The following is a 15,859-nucleotide window of genomic DNA, read 5'->3' on the forward strand; positions in this document are numbered from 1 at the left end:
AAAATGCAATACACTAAATAAGAGGGTGTTGGGGGGGGGGGGGAGAGTTAAAAATGAACCAATTATATTATTGGTCTTCTGGGAAAGTCCTGCAAATTATTGGTCTTCTAGAGAAAAATACTAGTCATCGCTGATGTTTACACCAAATAAAAAAAAGTTGTCCATATCTAAGTGTTAGAACAAATTAAAGTGAGATTGCATTGGTCTTTCTCTCAACCATAATTAAGTAACTAACATAGTTTATATATTATATTTATTTGTTTGGTGTAAACAATTTGTTCATGTTCCACTTGTGATGTAGGACATCTTACAACAAGAAGTGACATATATAGCTTTGGAGTAGTTTTACTAGAACTACTAACAGGAAGAAGAGCAATGGATAAAACAAGGCCCAAAAATGAACAAAACTTAGTGGATTGGACCAGGCCTTACTTGTCAAGTAGTAGAAGACTGCGTTGTATAATGGACCCAAGATTTGGTGGACAATATTCAGTAAAAGGTGCAAAAGAAATGGCCCATTTAGCTTCACTATGCACAAGTTTGAACCCAAAAGATAGGCCCAAAATGCCAGCCATTATTGAAACATTAGAAGCCATTCAACCATTAAGAGACATGGCTGTGGCTTGTGGACAATGGCCACCTTCACCAAAATCAAGCAATAAGTATGTTGTTTATGCACCAAAAGGAAACAAGGATAGCAAAATTGTGGTGATTAAGAATCCAAGGATGGGTGTCAATAGTAAGAGCAAGTAAATGTATGTATGTATGATGAAAGATTGTGCTTGAAATAATTATATAATATCTATATCTATAATTATATATATATATATATATGAATATTGTATTTAAAGTATGGAGTTAAGGGGAGATCTAAATGTTTGTAGATAAATGAAAGTTACCACCTAAGGTTTTGTGTAACATTATAACTTCCTTTTAGCAATGTGATAGTTTTGGAGGCATTTTGATGCACTCATTTCTATTTTTGGCATGGATTAACATTATGTTACGACGTTTACACCATAGGATAATATTTTATTTTGATTCAGTAGTAAAAATACATATTTTGTATTCATCGACTCACGGAGACTAAATTAAAATAATAAATTTTTCTTCAAAGAAACATTGAAAGTGACCTTGAAGATTATTTAATTGTGTTATATACACTAAAATTTCTTATCTAAATCTTTTTAATATAAGTCTTTCGAGTCGTCTAATATGGCAAACCCTTTTATAGGGAGCGTTTTCTGTCGAATAGAGCTCTATACAGCACAATTCCGTAATAATTAAACTCTAATATAAATACCAATACCGTACAAAAATTTTTTTTTTAAAAAAAAGTTTTTTCATGCCTATGTGGACCATTTTGCTTTTAAAGCTCACGTGGACCAAACCAAGATTAAAGGTTCAACAAAGACATGTGTCAACTCCATTATTTCCTCTTCTTTCTCTTTTTACTTTGCGTAAAAGTTAAAATTTTCAATTTATATTGAATATAATCATTTCATCAAAAAATATTACGACCAAGTCTAAATTAGACTTTTTGAAAGCTTGCGCTAATTTTAGGCTGATTATAGCTTAAATCGACCAATACAAACACATTTTAAAGTATTATAAAGATAATGTTTATTTATTAGGTTTATTTTAACATAATAATGATTTCAATAAAAAAATTTCTACCCGTTTATTTTGATGTAAACTATAAAGTATAAGAGAACAAATAAAGAAGAATTTTAAATTAGAACTATGATCCGTTATTAGGCGAAGTTATTCTGTCCATTTAATTCAAGCTAAAATCATGCTAGTTATAACAAAATTAATTTATTAATTTAATTCATTTTGATCTGCTCAAATATAATTTCATCCACCTATATAACACCCTTAATCCCTATTAAAATATATTATCTCTATTATTTGTGCTTTTACTCAATACACGTATCGTCCAATAAAAGATAAAGCTATTTTTTTGACCACGTAATTAATATATAACTGAAAATTTAAGCATAAAAATGGTGCTTATAAAAGTAGCAAAGGCACTCTAGTGCTAACTGCTTAATTAAAGGTCAAGAAATAAAAGCCATCAATTAAACTTAAAAGAAGACTGTCAACCAAAAATTATAATAATTAAGACTTAAAAAATATACATGTAAATATATTTCAATAAAATAAGTACATCACAAAATACTTTCTACAAAATAGACTCTAAATTAAAAACGTCAAAATTCAATGTCCAAATGCGTCTAATTTGCAAGTTTGCTTAAGTTGAATGGTTGACTTTTATACAAAAAGAAAATAAAAAAAAACTTATACATCACTCCCTCTTTATGTTAGATATTTCCACAAAGTAAAGCATTTTATAAATCAATATCCTTTTATTAAATATTAATGCATTTGTGCCTTTAGTAACTAGTAAGTCAAATTAGTTAATTAGGAGCTATATATATGAATTACATTTGTGGAATGATTTCCCACTATTAGTAATGCCAAAAATGATTATTATTTAGTTTTTAAAAAAATTATTCATGAATCATGCTACATATTTTTCTTATCATTATTTTAAAAAAAACAAATTGTTTTATCGAAAGTATGCCTACTTTTAAACGAACTTTATAATCCCTTTCTATAAGTATAATAAAATAATAAAAATAATAGAAATATAAATTAGTACGATATGCAAGTTAAGTGTAGATTAATTAACTTAAGTACAAAATGTTTACTAAAAAGAATCTAGCAGCTCACATGTGCCAAGAAAGCAACAACATCGTTAGTATTGGTCATTTCATGAATGTTTAATTGCATAAACAAAAATTTATTTAACCATTAAGATAAAATAAAGAAAGTTTATTCTCTTTAATAACTTAACTTTTAAATAAGACGATCAGACAAATTAACATGATATGTGAGCAAGTAGAGGGTCTTGAGTCTTAGGATGGTAAAATCCAAATTCAATTGCTTACCTTTTGATATTTTTTCACGATTAAATTAACGTTACAATATATAATTATTTTATATAAAGATATTTTTGTTTATTTAATCTCATCACGCCCTTCACATGCGATTCTAATTTTTTTTCTCATGGGGCAGCACATGAAAAGTCTTTTTTGATTATTAGGGTGACAGCCACCTAAAATTCATTCATAAGTTTAGAATAATTTTAGGCCCTTTCACATGAAACTTATTCACTAACTATATATTATGTCCAACTTTTTAATTTTCTTGCATTATGCGTGAGGAACGCACTAAAAAGCAAGCAAAAGGCCAACTCAACAATCCAATGTGCACTTGCTTAAGTGCGTGCATTTGTGCCAAACTTTCCCACTTTCCTTAGCGTATCAACTTTGAAAAAGTCCCTTTTATTATACAAAATTAAATTAAAGTCATATTTATATTTCTATACACCCCCTTCTGTTTTTTTCAAACCTCAAACATAATGGCATTCAACAAGTCTAAAAAACCTCTTTTTTCTCCTAATTCTAGCCTTTGTACCGCCTTCTTTTTCACTGTTCTTTTCACCATTCCAATTCTTCGACTCCTCCATACCCCTACTAACTCCATTTGCACCACCACTTCTTCCAAAATCAAGTCTTGGTCCGGTGATCTACGCGATGCTGAGTTTTCATGGAACCGTTTGAAGTTCAATGATAAGAATCCTCCATTGAAAACTCTAAAAATCGCGGTCTTTTCAAGGAAATGGCCTACGAGTGCTACCCCCGGAGGCATGGAACGTCATGCCTATACGTTGCATATGGCTATGGCAAGTCGTGGTCATCAAGTACATGTCTTTACCTCAGCTCCTATGGAGCATGTTACTCCAACTACATCACATATTATTGATGATTCTTCACAAAGTTCACCAATTATTCATTGGAATGAAGGCGAGGGAGGGAGATGGCGTTACAAAAAGGCATGGGAACAATATCAAGAGGAAAATGAGAGAGAGCCTTTCGATGTAATTCACTCAGAAAGTGTGGCATTGCCTCATCATGTAGCTCTTAGCCTTCCAAATCTCGTGGTATCATGGCATGGAATAGCTCTAGAGGGTGTACAATCAAGCATATTCCAAGATTTAGCTAGAAACCCTAACGAGCCTATGCTCTCGACTTTCAACCAAGGTCTACAAGGCGTGATACCAAAGGTGCTAGATGAAATTAGATTTTTTCATAACTATGCACATCATGTAGCTATAAGTGATAGTTGTGGAGAAATGCTTAGAGATGTGTACCAAATCCCAAGAAGAAGAGTCCATGTAATTGTCAATGGTGTAGATGAAAAAGATTTTTGTGAAGATTCAAGATTAGGTCATGATTTTGGGTCCAAAATAGGTTTACCACAAAATGCAAGCATAGTACTTGGTGTAGCTGGAAGATTAGTAAAAGATAAAGGACACCCTTTACTTCATGAAGCATTTTCACAACTCAAAGAAAAATACCCTAATGTTTATTTAATAGTAGCTGGCTCTGGACCTTGGTTACATAGATACAAAGATTTAGGACCTCAAGTTATAGTTTTAGGTTCAATGAATCCATCTGAATTAAAAGCATTTTATAACTCAATAGACATATTTGTGAATCCAACACTTAGACCACAAGGACTTGATCTTACATTAATGGAAGCAATGATGAGTGGGAAACCAATTATGGCTTCAAGGTTTCCCAGTATAAAAGGAACACTTGTTGTGAATGATGAATATGGATTTATGTTTACACCAAATGTGGCGTCATTGGTTGAAGCACTTGAAAGAGTAGTTGAAGAAGGAAGAGGGAAATTAGCAAGAAGAGGTAAGGCTTGTAGGGAGTATGCATCTTCTATGTTCACTGCAAAGAAAATGGCTTTGGCTTATGAAAGATTGTTCCTTTGCATAAAGAATGAAACATTTTGCACCTACCATTAATATATTAGTAATATTTTTTGTGGAAACATTTGATGTTATGTGGTAGTACTTTGGAGAGATTAGATTCTTGATAGGTATATATATTTATGAGAAGTGTTCAATTGTTGTATGTACTGATGTTATTGAAATCTACACAATCATGATTCTTGTGAGGTTATTATTGGTAACTTTTTTATTATTAGTATAGTAAAATAATAGTTGGTTGGTAGGTCAAAATTATTGCACTAGCAAGTCAAATATACAAAAGATATACACTATTTTGAATTATAAATGTATATTGTATGTATATTATACAATAAAAAATATATATATATACACAAATTATCTGCTATCATTTTGAAATGGGCGGCTATTCGACGAAGTTTTTTTGTCACAATCCAATTTAGGACAATGACCAACTTAGGAGGTAGTGCTCCAAGGACACCTATTCAATTTTAATGAGTTATGACTTTTTCGACGAATATTGTGACTTTTCTAATAAGGCATATTAAGCACTTTTTCATATTATATTTAGTTGGCTGGAAATAGAGGGATTTTCGAATACGAAATTCAACAAAATTTGAGGTGTCTCAGTATTCTGCTGAAGGAAATCGTTTTATCATGAAAGAATATATTTCGCTATTGATATTTCATTTGATACAAAACTTAGCAGATACTAACAATCATTCCAACAAACTTATCCTACGATTTTGCTCGAATCGCTCATAAGCAGGTCGAGTTCTTAAGAACAACAACACACTTGAAACAAGTCCTACTATGGCAAGACAACCCCACCAAATAAAAGTTGTAAAATAGCATTTTCTCCCCATACAAACTACTGAATCATTAACCATCTGTATTGAAAAAGCAGCAGCATTATTGTCATAAATAAGAGCAGCAAGGAAACCATAGACAAGTGATCCAATTGGGATATTTGTGATGAGAATGTTGTGGTTTACTCCAACACTATTTGGTCCAAATAGTTCTGATGTTATTGACACTGCTGCAGCGAATATGAACCCTGAACTCAACCCAATTAGAGCTGTTCCTGCTTGAAGGGCTGCCTCATTCCCACTCGCTGCTACTATGAAAAATGCTATTGGTGTTGGAACTAATGCTATTGCTAGCCATCCTGTTCTCGCGAAATAAAACTTCCTGCAAAAATTATTCCTTCATTTTCAATTTGCAACTCAAATTATTATTCATGTGTAGAGTCAGTTGGTTCAAAATGTCACGTGTTTTTTTTTCTTTGAGGTTTAGTTATCGAGCCAAGTTAAGAGTCAGTAATTTAATTTCCCGATTAAGAGTATTTAACAGCACTGCGTTCCTTCGTTCCCTACCCTTTGATACAAACTATGAAAAACAGAGTAAAAGTGATGTTTTTAACTTACAATCTGATGAAATCTGGAGCTGCAGAGAGCAAACGACCAAAGAAGGAGAAGGAGGAGTACAATGTAATAAGTGTAGAAGTCATTGAACTATGTCCAAGTGATTGTGCAATTTGTCCAAGATTGTTACTATACACAAGCCCAATGGTTCCTCCACAAAAGTAAGCTAAATAGTATAACCAAAAATCCACTCTTTTAACCAACATTCCCGCCTTATGTTCTTCTCCAAGCATAAACAATTGATCCTCCTTCCCACAACATCCTTCTCCACTACTCCCAATAAACCTTAATGTAACATCGCCATAAGACGTTACATTAATCTGGCTGTTCTCGCGACTAATAAACTCTCTATGAAATTCAAGATCGTCATCATCTACTAGAAGGAAGCCCGAACCTTGAAGAGTGAAACTAGAGAAAACCTTACGTTGAAACCAATCGCGTGCATAAATAATCCCAGGAATGCCTAATGGTAGGACTAGTAATAAAATGGCACCACCAAAAATGACACGAGCTGTTGATATGTCATTTGAATGTACAAAGAGGAGATAGAAGCCAGTAATCATTGCAAGGGAATTTAGCAGGACGAATATGAGTTGTTCGTGTTTGATGGAATCAGAAGGCAGGGGATCGACAGGGGGCTGTCGAAGAATTGGGATGAGTGATGCAATTGATGTGAAGAGAGGAATGAAAGCATTAAGAAGAAGGTAAATGTGAGTTGAAGAAGGGTTTAATGAAATGGCAGCAAGGTTGTATAAGGCTGCACTAACTCCATTGAAACTTACAGTAAGTGCAAGTGCTAAGGGTCTGTTAGAAGGGAAATTTTTTATGCACAGAACAAAACAAACTGTGTTGAACCATGTGATGCTGCTTCCAGCTAACAAGCATAGGAAAAATACCTGCAATGATTAATCGATAGTCGTGAATTCAGAATTCAGAGTCAGTACATTCACAATGTGTGTTATCTAACATTATAAACATTGTTTTGACATGTGTAATATATAATTCGAGTCAAAACAGTAGATTTGTTTGAAATCACAAAAATTGCGCTGATTAGTCAAGGGGTGGTGAGCGATTGTCAAACATTTAAAACAATAACACAGGATAAAACCAAGATTAAATATACTACTACTTTTTTTCGTTAAATTTAGAATGATTTATCTAATTTTTCTTCGACCAAAGGAAATGGATATTTGGATATAGAGTCAGAATTTTTATTAAAATATTTAAAATATAAAATAATAATCATTAAAAGAAATTGAAATTCACGGACCGAAAGATATAGATACGGAACCAAATTTTTTATTAAAATAATCGAAATATAAACTAGTAACCATATGAAAGAAGTTGGAATTCAAACATTTGTACATAAAAAAAATGTTTAACTACGATACTTTTTCTATATCACACTTTTCTTTTTAGTCAATCTAAAAAAAATAACATATTATTATAATAATTTAATTTTAAAATATTCTTTAAATAATAATTTACAGTCATAAATATATACCACTTATTTTAGATCATAAATTTAATGTTGACATTAATAACAAAACTTCCTATAAAATTAAATATATTTTTCAATTAAATTTTAAATAAAGATAAACTAACTCATAAAATTTATCGACACACAAGATATAACCCATGTAATAAAAGGACAAGTGTCTCTTTTCTCCGGTTACTAACAAAACGCTAGGATTTTATTTTAGTAGTACATTAATTTGGACAACTGTGATCTGGTTTATATATACCAGATTTATTCGAAGACACTACATCACAGTCACTAATATTTATGTGGTCTTAAATATTTTATATTTATGATTTATAACACATAATTTTTACTTTTTGATAGACAGCTTAAAGTGAATTCAAAAGACTAAAAATTAAGCTTACTAGTGGTATATAACCTTTGTTATAATTAAAAGAAAAAGGATAGCATAATTCATGCTTTTTTAACACTAGTAATAAAAAAAGGATAAAAGAAAAAAAAGGCAACCATAAAGATATATTAGAATGTTCTGTATACTTCTGCTATTTATTTATTTAGAAAAAGGATTTGGCTATTAAATGATTTGTATTTTGACCTTTTGCGGATTAAAATAAATATTCAATTGCTAAAGTAGACACTATTTATTTAAAAATAATAAGCCCAACACAATGAATTTATTTGAAACACGTATTACTAACATTAGTTATAGATAATTATATGAATTTAGAAATAAAACGCGATTAATTAGACAGCTAAAAGCCTAAAAACATAAAAAAACAATAACTCACTAGTCACTACTACTACAAAATGAAAATAGAAAAAAATACTATATTTAATTAATATAAGTCCTTTTAACTTGTTTCAAATTTTATTTTGCACGAATAAATGCTTAAATTTATATAAAATTAAACAAATAGAAACATGAATATTACGTGACGTAATATTCGCAGGACTCAAATTGTCATATAGAATATCATGTGTGTTTATTTATTTAATTTTATACCCGTTTAAATATCTATTTTACGCTTAAAATTTTAAAAAATATAAATATAAATTGAAACCAAATTAAACGTCGTAAAAAAGATGGAAAGAAAGAATAATACTAACCACAAAATAAGGCAATGAAACGTAGTCAAGAATGATAAGCCATTGAATTCCATAACCAAACAACCCCATAAAAGCAGCTACAAACATGACGGACCACAACGGCATATACATCAGCGCTAATCCCGATGACCACCCCAACGCTTTTCCGAGATCGGACGCCGTCGCCAGGTAGTTCAACTGAACCTGTGAAATTCCCAAAACACCCTTCAACTCCGACGAGTAAGCTGAGAAGTCGAAATTCGTTCCGGTGAACGCTTGAATCCAGATTGTCGCAACCAAAATAATCCATTTTCGCGATTCATATTCTGTCATATTAATCACAAATGCTCGATTTAAATCTAAGATTTTTAGCAAAATAACTTAATTTTGCCTTGTGTTTTGGAGTTTACGTACGTGGCCTAATTTATATGCGCTCGTTAATTACTATTCCAGATGGAGAAAAAACAACTAGGCCCCTATTGGCTTTATTTGACCGTGATAGAAAATGAAGAAATGGGACCTAATTGGCTTATTTGTTTTTATATTTATATTCATGAGTCCTGAAATGTAATTCTAGAATTAATCTTTGGTTGACGTTGTGGTGATGTAATTAGAGAGTAACTCCTCTATTTATTTTATATACTTTTTAAATTTGAGATTTCGGGTTCAAAATTTTTAACTATTGAAAGTGCGTATAATATAAAGTTGATACATTGTGTATATAATATAAATATAAGTGTGTAATGTTGTGTATCGTGTGTGTATATATATTTTTATGATTTTTTTTATTTAAATTGTTACTTAATGATTAGCGAAATACGAGTTTTATAGTCTAAAAAGGCTGTCTATGGAATAAATAAAAATAAGGAATTCAATTCTTAGAATTAGGTAAAGTCAAATTCAAAGTTAGTTGATAAATTTTACATATTGTTTACATAAGGAGTAGGGTAAGTTTTTGTTGTGTTCCTCCTTATGTTATTTAAGGTGATTGCATCACTGTTGTTGTATTTGAGGCATTGGTTTTGGCCTTTTTTTTTTCTATGTGAATATAATATTATATAAATTTGTGACTTCTATAAATAAGATGTGTAGCGATCTTTTATTAAACTCTAACGATAGAAATAAATATAAGTAAGGTAAATTAAATTTCACCTTACTAATTTTTCAAATAATTACTTCGTTGATTAATTAAGAAAAAATAATTTTGGGGAAAAAATTAGGCACAATCCCAAGAAGAAAGCGATAATTTGGAAATTTAGTATAGGAAAAAAAACTAATTAAAAGAGTTCAAGCCATCGACGTGTTGTTATGTTTTATTGCCTTTTAATTTATCTCTTAGCTTTTTCTTATTTATTAGGGGAAGTTTGTCTCTCTTAAATAAGTATTTATAGTATTTTCCATTAATTTGCCAAATGAGTGAGTTATTAGAGTTATTTTTTCAATCTTCAAATAGAATTTATGTTCAAATGCATTCATGGCTTTCAAGGTTAGTGCGATCACATATTTAAACCTCTTTATTTATTGGGATAATAGCAGAGATCTTCCTCCAGGTTTCGCTCTATAACACTCATTTTCATGTGGTTTATGATATTATGTCTATCTCCCTTACTTTCATTTTCTTGTAACCATTTTTAAACCTATTTAAAATAAATATAAATTAATTTAGATTTGACAATTTTATCCTTAAATATGAAAATTTAGATCTAATTTTCAACGATTTATCTCTATTTGTTGGATTATATTTCTTCTTCGTTCATAGAAATATTTAACTAGAACAAAATCTGAACGTTCTTATCGAATTTCTCTCTTGTGAAGTTCATTTTTATCTTCTATTTGAAGAAATTATTGCCGAAAAATAATGGGTTATTGTGAGGGGAAAAATCTATGTGAATGGGTAAAGGTGAAATGGAGTGAAGAGTTAATATTGGGTGAAAATGGTGGGTTAGCTTGAATGAAGACTTTGGTCTTTGTTGGATAATAAAATACGTATTTGTCATGATTCATTTTTAAAATATTTGTTAAATGAGTTGTTTTTTATATAATAATTATTAATATGAAGAAATAAATATAAAGAAGAGTAAAATTGTCAAATCAAAATTAATTTATATTTATTTTAAATAGGTCTAAAAAATGGTTACAAGCAAATGAAAATTAAGAAGGTACACGTAATATTGTAAACCACAAGAAATGTGAATATTATAGAGCGAATCCTGAAGGGAGGTCTATGAAATTATTCCTTATTTATTTAAGAGTATATTTAAGACAACAAAAAAAAAATAACTTTTTGTGCATATAGAATATTAATGAAGGATATACCTAAAATATTTACCCCCCTTCAAAAAAAAATCCCAAATCTCTCTTTTGTTTTCTTTACAAATTAGAAAAGCAAGAAAATAATAAATTAGGGACGTTGGAGTTTGTAATAGAACTATAATAATATTATAAATGAGAATACTTAAATACTCTTTTCGTCCAGAAATGTTTGTTATATTGCGTTTTTTAAAAGTCAATTTGATTAATTTTAAAGGTAAATTAGATCACATTAATTTGATATTTTAAACAAAAAAATTAGATATTCCAAAACTATATGAAAAGTACTATAAATTACAATTTTTTTCAAATTAATATGATAAAAAATACATCTTAAAATGTTAATCAAAATTTTTATAATTTAACTCTAAAAATAGAAACCATAACAAACAATATCTAACGAAGAGAATAATAAATAAAAATTTCAAAAGAAAGTTGAATGTACATAATTTGAATTAAAGTTATTGAATTGGACTCGATCTAAATTATACCTCGGAGGCCTGATTGACAATATAATTTAACTCACGAGAATTACCATTTGAATACTCCAAATAGTGGGCTGTCTTTTTCAAATTTCAAACACCAAAACTAATAAATTTTAATATTATTATATCAACTTATCAAATTCAGCGCAACACTATATTCTATTATTTTATAAACTTTTTAAATTTTTGTGTCAGATTTTATTATTCTAACTTGATATGATATATTTTTCATTGAAAGTTTACATTATTTGTATTCTTATTTCATAATATTTGCTTATATCCTTTCTTTTTAGATCTCATTTGTAGAATTACATTTAACATGTTATAATTATTCAATTCATATATGTCAGCTAAGAAAATAAGACCTCTTTGTGAAATTTAAAACTTTAAGCCTCCAAAATTTATTGAACGATCTATTGATGATGAACTATGTTCAAACTATTTAATACTCGCATATTTTAAAAGGCGGAAGCGTGATGCAAAGCGTTTTATGTTNTTTTTACTGGATCCAAACGTTGTAAATTAAAATCCAAAAAGTGAATATATTTAGGAGGGGGATACAATGCCTTAACTTTAAAATTTTTAATAAATATGGACAAACTCATACTTTTACGAATTGGATCTTTATCGCTAAAGTTATGTTTTGCTTATTTGGATGAAAATAGACCTCTCCTTATAATACGGAATAATAGAACATTCACAAACATAGTTTAAAACTTTAAAAGCCAAATTTTTAAATTTTTGGTGTTTTGAATTTCTTTCCATGTATACTCACTTCGATGTCATTGTCCATGAAGATAGAGAATAAAATAAGGGAAAATAGAAAGAACGAAGACACAAATACAAAAGATGAAGTGAAATATTTAAAAAAAAAGTGAAATATTTTAAAATAAAATAGGCACAAAATATTTTTCTTTTTTAAAAAAGTTAAGAAAAAGGGAATCATGAGCTGTCGGTTTTGTTTTAACATAAAATGTAAACAATTTCAAACACGGTACGTTTTTCTAGGGCGAGTTCCGGCGAGTCGGGCGTACCAAAAACGTATCGAGGCACAAATGTAAGGCTTAAATTTATAGAGTTTAAGTTTTAAATTTTAGAGTGTAAGATTTAATAGTAAAGAAACATAGTTTTGGGCGTAAAAACATATGCTCTGGATATTTGTTTTATAAAAAAAAATCCTTTTTTTGCTTTAGATCATTTTTTTTATTATTGGTGTATTGATATTTTTCAAATAGTAATCATCTTCGTTATTAGTGATTAATATCTTTTTCAAATAAAAATCGTAAAATCTTTTTTACATATTATAGACTATTTAATAAATTTATTTGTTTAATAATTGAAAGTTTTACTTTTATTTATTTAGTAATAAAATTATATATGTATATGTATGTATATGTATATATATATATATATATATATATATATATATATATATACATATACATACATATACATATATAATTTTATTACTAAATAAATAAAAGTAAAACTTTCAATTATTAAACAAATAAATTTATTAAATAGTCTATAATATGTAAAAAAGATTTTACGATTTTTATTTGAAAAAGATATTAATCACTAATAACGAAGATGATTACTATTTGAAAAATATCAATACACCAATAATAAAAAAAATGATCTAAAGCAAAAAAAGGATTTTTTTTTATAAAACAAATATCCAGAGCATATGTTTTTACGCCCAAAACTATGTTTCTTTACTATTAAATCTTACACTCTAAAATTTAAAACTTAAACTCTATAAATTTAAGCCTTACATTTGTGCCTCGATACGTTTTTGGTACGCCCGACTCGCCGGAACTCGCCCTAGAAAAACGTACCGTGTTTGAAATTGTTTACATTTTATGTTAAAACAAAACCGACAGCTCATGATTCCCTTTTTCTTAACTTTTTTAAAAAAGAAAAATATTTTGTGCCTATTTTATTTTAAAATATTTCACTTTTTTTTTAAATATTTCACTTCATCTTTTGTATTTGTGTCTTCGTTCTTTCTATTTTCCCTTATTTTATTCTCTATCTTCATGGACAATGACATCGAAGTGAGTATACATGGAAAGAAATTCAAAACACCAAAAATTTAAAAATTTGGCTTTTAAAGTTTTAAACTATGTTTGTGAATGTTCTATTATTCCGTATTATAAGGAGAGGTCTATTTTCATCCAAATAAGCAAAACATAACTTTAGCGATAAAGATCCAATTCGTAAAAGTATGAGTTTGTCCATATTTATTAAAAATTTTAAAGTTAAGGCATTGTATCCCCCTCCTAAATATATTCACTTTTTGGATTTTAATTTACAACGTTTGGATCCAGTAAAAAAAAAGTAAGTTTGTGAATATTTTATTACTCCATATTACAAGGAGAGGTCTATCTTCGTCCAAAAAAAAAGAAAAAAAGCAAAACATAATTTTCCAGCAATAAAATATCCAATTTGTAGAGATACGAGTTTGTCCATATCTGTTTTTAAAATATAAAAATTAGGCTAGGGATTATATTCCCTCCTAAATATATTCACCTTTCGAGCTTCTTAAATTTCCAAACAATTTAAAATAATATAGTTGGTACATTTTGCGATTATTTCTCAAAATATTTTAAATTTTAGTAAATATTCTATTTAACTAATTTAGTTTAAATTATGGTTATATTTTGAATCACTATTTTACAATTTAAATAATTATATTACTAAATAAGAAGCTCGTTAATTAATTAATACAAATGCGTTTTATTTAAGGTTTTGCCAGATTTATTCTCCTAACTCAATTTGGCTATGTATTAAATTAACTCATCTTAAATTTCCAATTCAATTTTGGGCCATTTACAAAATTTCTTTTTTTCAAATCCAGGCCCATTTTTATTTCTTCTTCTCCCAGCTCACTTCAGCAACCCAACCCTTTTCCCAAACCCCAAGCCTAATAAATTTCCAGCCCACCTCATTCCCTTCCAGGCCCACTTTATTTTCAGACACCCAGGCCCAATTACATGGCCCATTCCGTTTTAATTAAATCCCAACCCAATTCCCTTTTTTTCATTTCCCTCCAACCTTACCCCTTTTAAATTTCAAAATTCAAAATTTAAAATTTAAACAAGTTTCCCTCTCTTTTGACCATAATTTTGGCTTTTTAATATCCTTATCATCTTCAAAAGAAAAAGAAAAAGGAGAGAAAAAAGAAAAAAGAAGAGAAAATTGGAAAGAGAGAAAATTGGAAAGAGAGAAAAAAAAGAGAGAAAACGAAGAGAGAAAAAAGAGGAGAGAAGAATATTGATTGCACAAATACACACATATAAGATATACGTAGGTGTCCGAAATTTAAACGTCAATCTTGGGTGTTCGCTGCCTCTCCTGCTCGTTTCGTCTCCGGCTCGCTGCCCCGAGGGAGGTGAAATTCTTTTTTTTCTTTCTTTTTTTTTTTAGATGAACTCGCTAATTTTTTTTGTTTTGTTTTCTTGTGTGACATCGACTCGAGTCCACTTTGGATTCCGTTCTCGCATTCCGTTTTGAAACGATATTATTACGTAAAAAGAGCTCAATTCATATGAATATATGAGCTTTTTTAGCCTTTAATATGGAAATTCATGAAATAAATATTTGTTTACTCATAACGTACATGTCTAAATTCTATTAATTGTTTTCTCTATTTATGCTCTAGGTAAATTTGTCTTCAAGAAAATATGAGCTTACTTAACAAAAAATTGTTACAGGGTTCGCAACATATTTTTCCTTCACTTTCTATAAATTCATTATTTAATTTCTTACACTTTTTTCTTTTTACATTTTTGTTATTGAGTGCCTAATTTAAGAACCAAAATCGAACNAAAAGACGAACATTCATGTGGTTTTTTAAAAAAATATTGAGAAGATTTTCTTAAATGTTTTGTGTTTTATATATATAAGTTGTGTCAGCAGCAAAAATAATTAAAATATTTCAAAAAAATTTCCAACTGATCATGTCATTATATAGATTTGGTATCATCATAAATGTTTCAGTTTCACTATTGTTTTTGTTTTCATACCCCAACTCCCGAAGGTTGTTAGTTTTATAGTTTGGAATACAAATATTCACTTTTTACGACTATTTGTGTTAGAAGAGAAACATATCGTAGAAAAATTAGTTTAACCGGATCATTTTAATTATGTGTAAATATAAATTATTTATCTTTATATGATTATAAGCTAGCGCTTGGTCATAAATTTTCAAATATTCTTGGCAAATATTATTTGAATA

General features: G+C 29.0%; 3 protein-coding genes across 3 annotated transcripts in view; 2 read left to right on the forward strand and 1 right to left on the reverse strand.

The window, feature by feature from the left end:
* Nucleotides 1-969, forward strand: part of LOC107027289 (probable serine/threonine-protein kinase PBL15) — a 3,468-nt gene extending 2,499 nt beyond the window's left edge. Inside the window, exon 5 of the mRNA XM_015228464.2 lies at nt 302-969. Coding sequence (XP_015083950.1) covers nt 302-753 — 452 coding nt within the window. The 3' untranslated portion in view covers nt 754-969. The remainder of the gene's footprint in view (nt 1-301) is intronic.
* A 2,417-nt stretch (nt 970-3,386) lies between these two features.
* Nucleotides 3,387-5,045, forward strand: LOC107027325. The gene has a single exon (XM_015228500.2). The coding sequence runs from the start codon at nt 3,428-3,430 to the stop codon at nt 4,886-4,888; it is 1,461 nt and encodes a 486-aa protein (XP_015083986.1). The 5' UTR covers nt 3,387-3,427; the 3' UTR covers nt 4,889-5,045.
* A 436-nt stretch (nt 5,046-5,481) lies between these two features.
* Nucleotides 5,482-9,397, reverse strand: LOC107027323 (protein NUCLEAR FUSION DEFECTIVE 4-like). Its single transcript, XM_015228499.2, has 3 exons — nt 8,846-9,397; nt 6,259-7,151; nt 5,482-6,022 (listed from the first exon to the last, which is right to left on the reverse strand). The coding sequence occupies exons 1-3, from the start codon at nt 9,155-9,157 to the stop codon at nt 5,551-5,553; spliced, it is 1,677 nt and encodes a 558-aa protein (XP_015083985.1). The 5' UTR covers nt 9,158-9,397; the 3' UTR covers nt 5,482-5,550.
* Nucleotides 9,398-15,859: the final 6,462 nt, after the last annotated feature.

The sequence above is a fragment of the Solanum pennellii genome, chromosome 8, assembly GCF_001406875.1.
Source record: "Solanum pennellii chromosome 8, SPENNV200".
In the NCBI taxonomy this organism is placed as follows: domain Eukaryota; kingdom Viridiplantae; phylum Streptophyta; class Magnoliopsida; order Solanales; family Solanaceae; genus Solanum; species Solanum pennellii.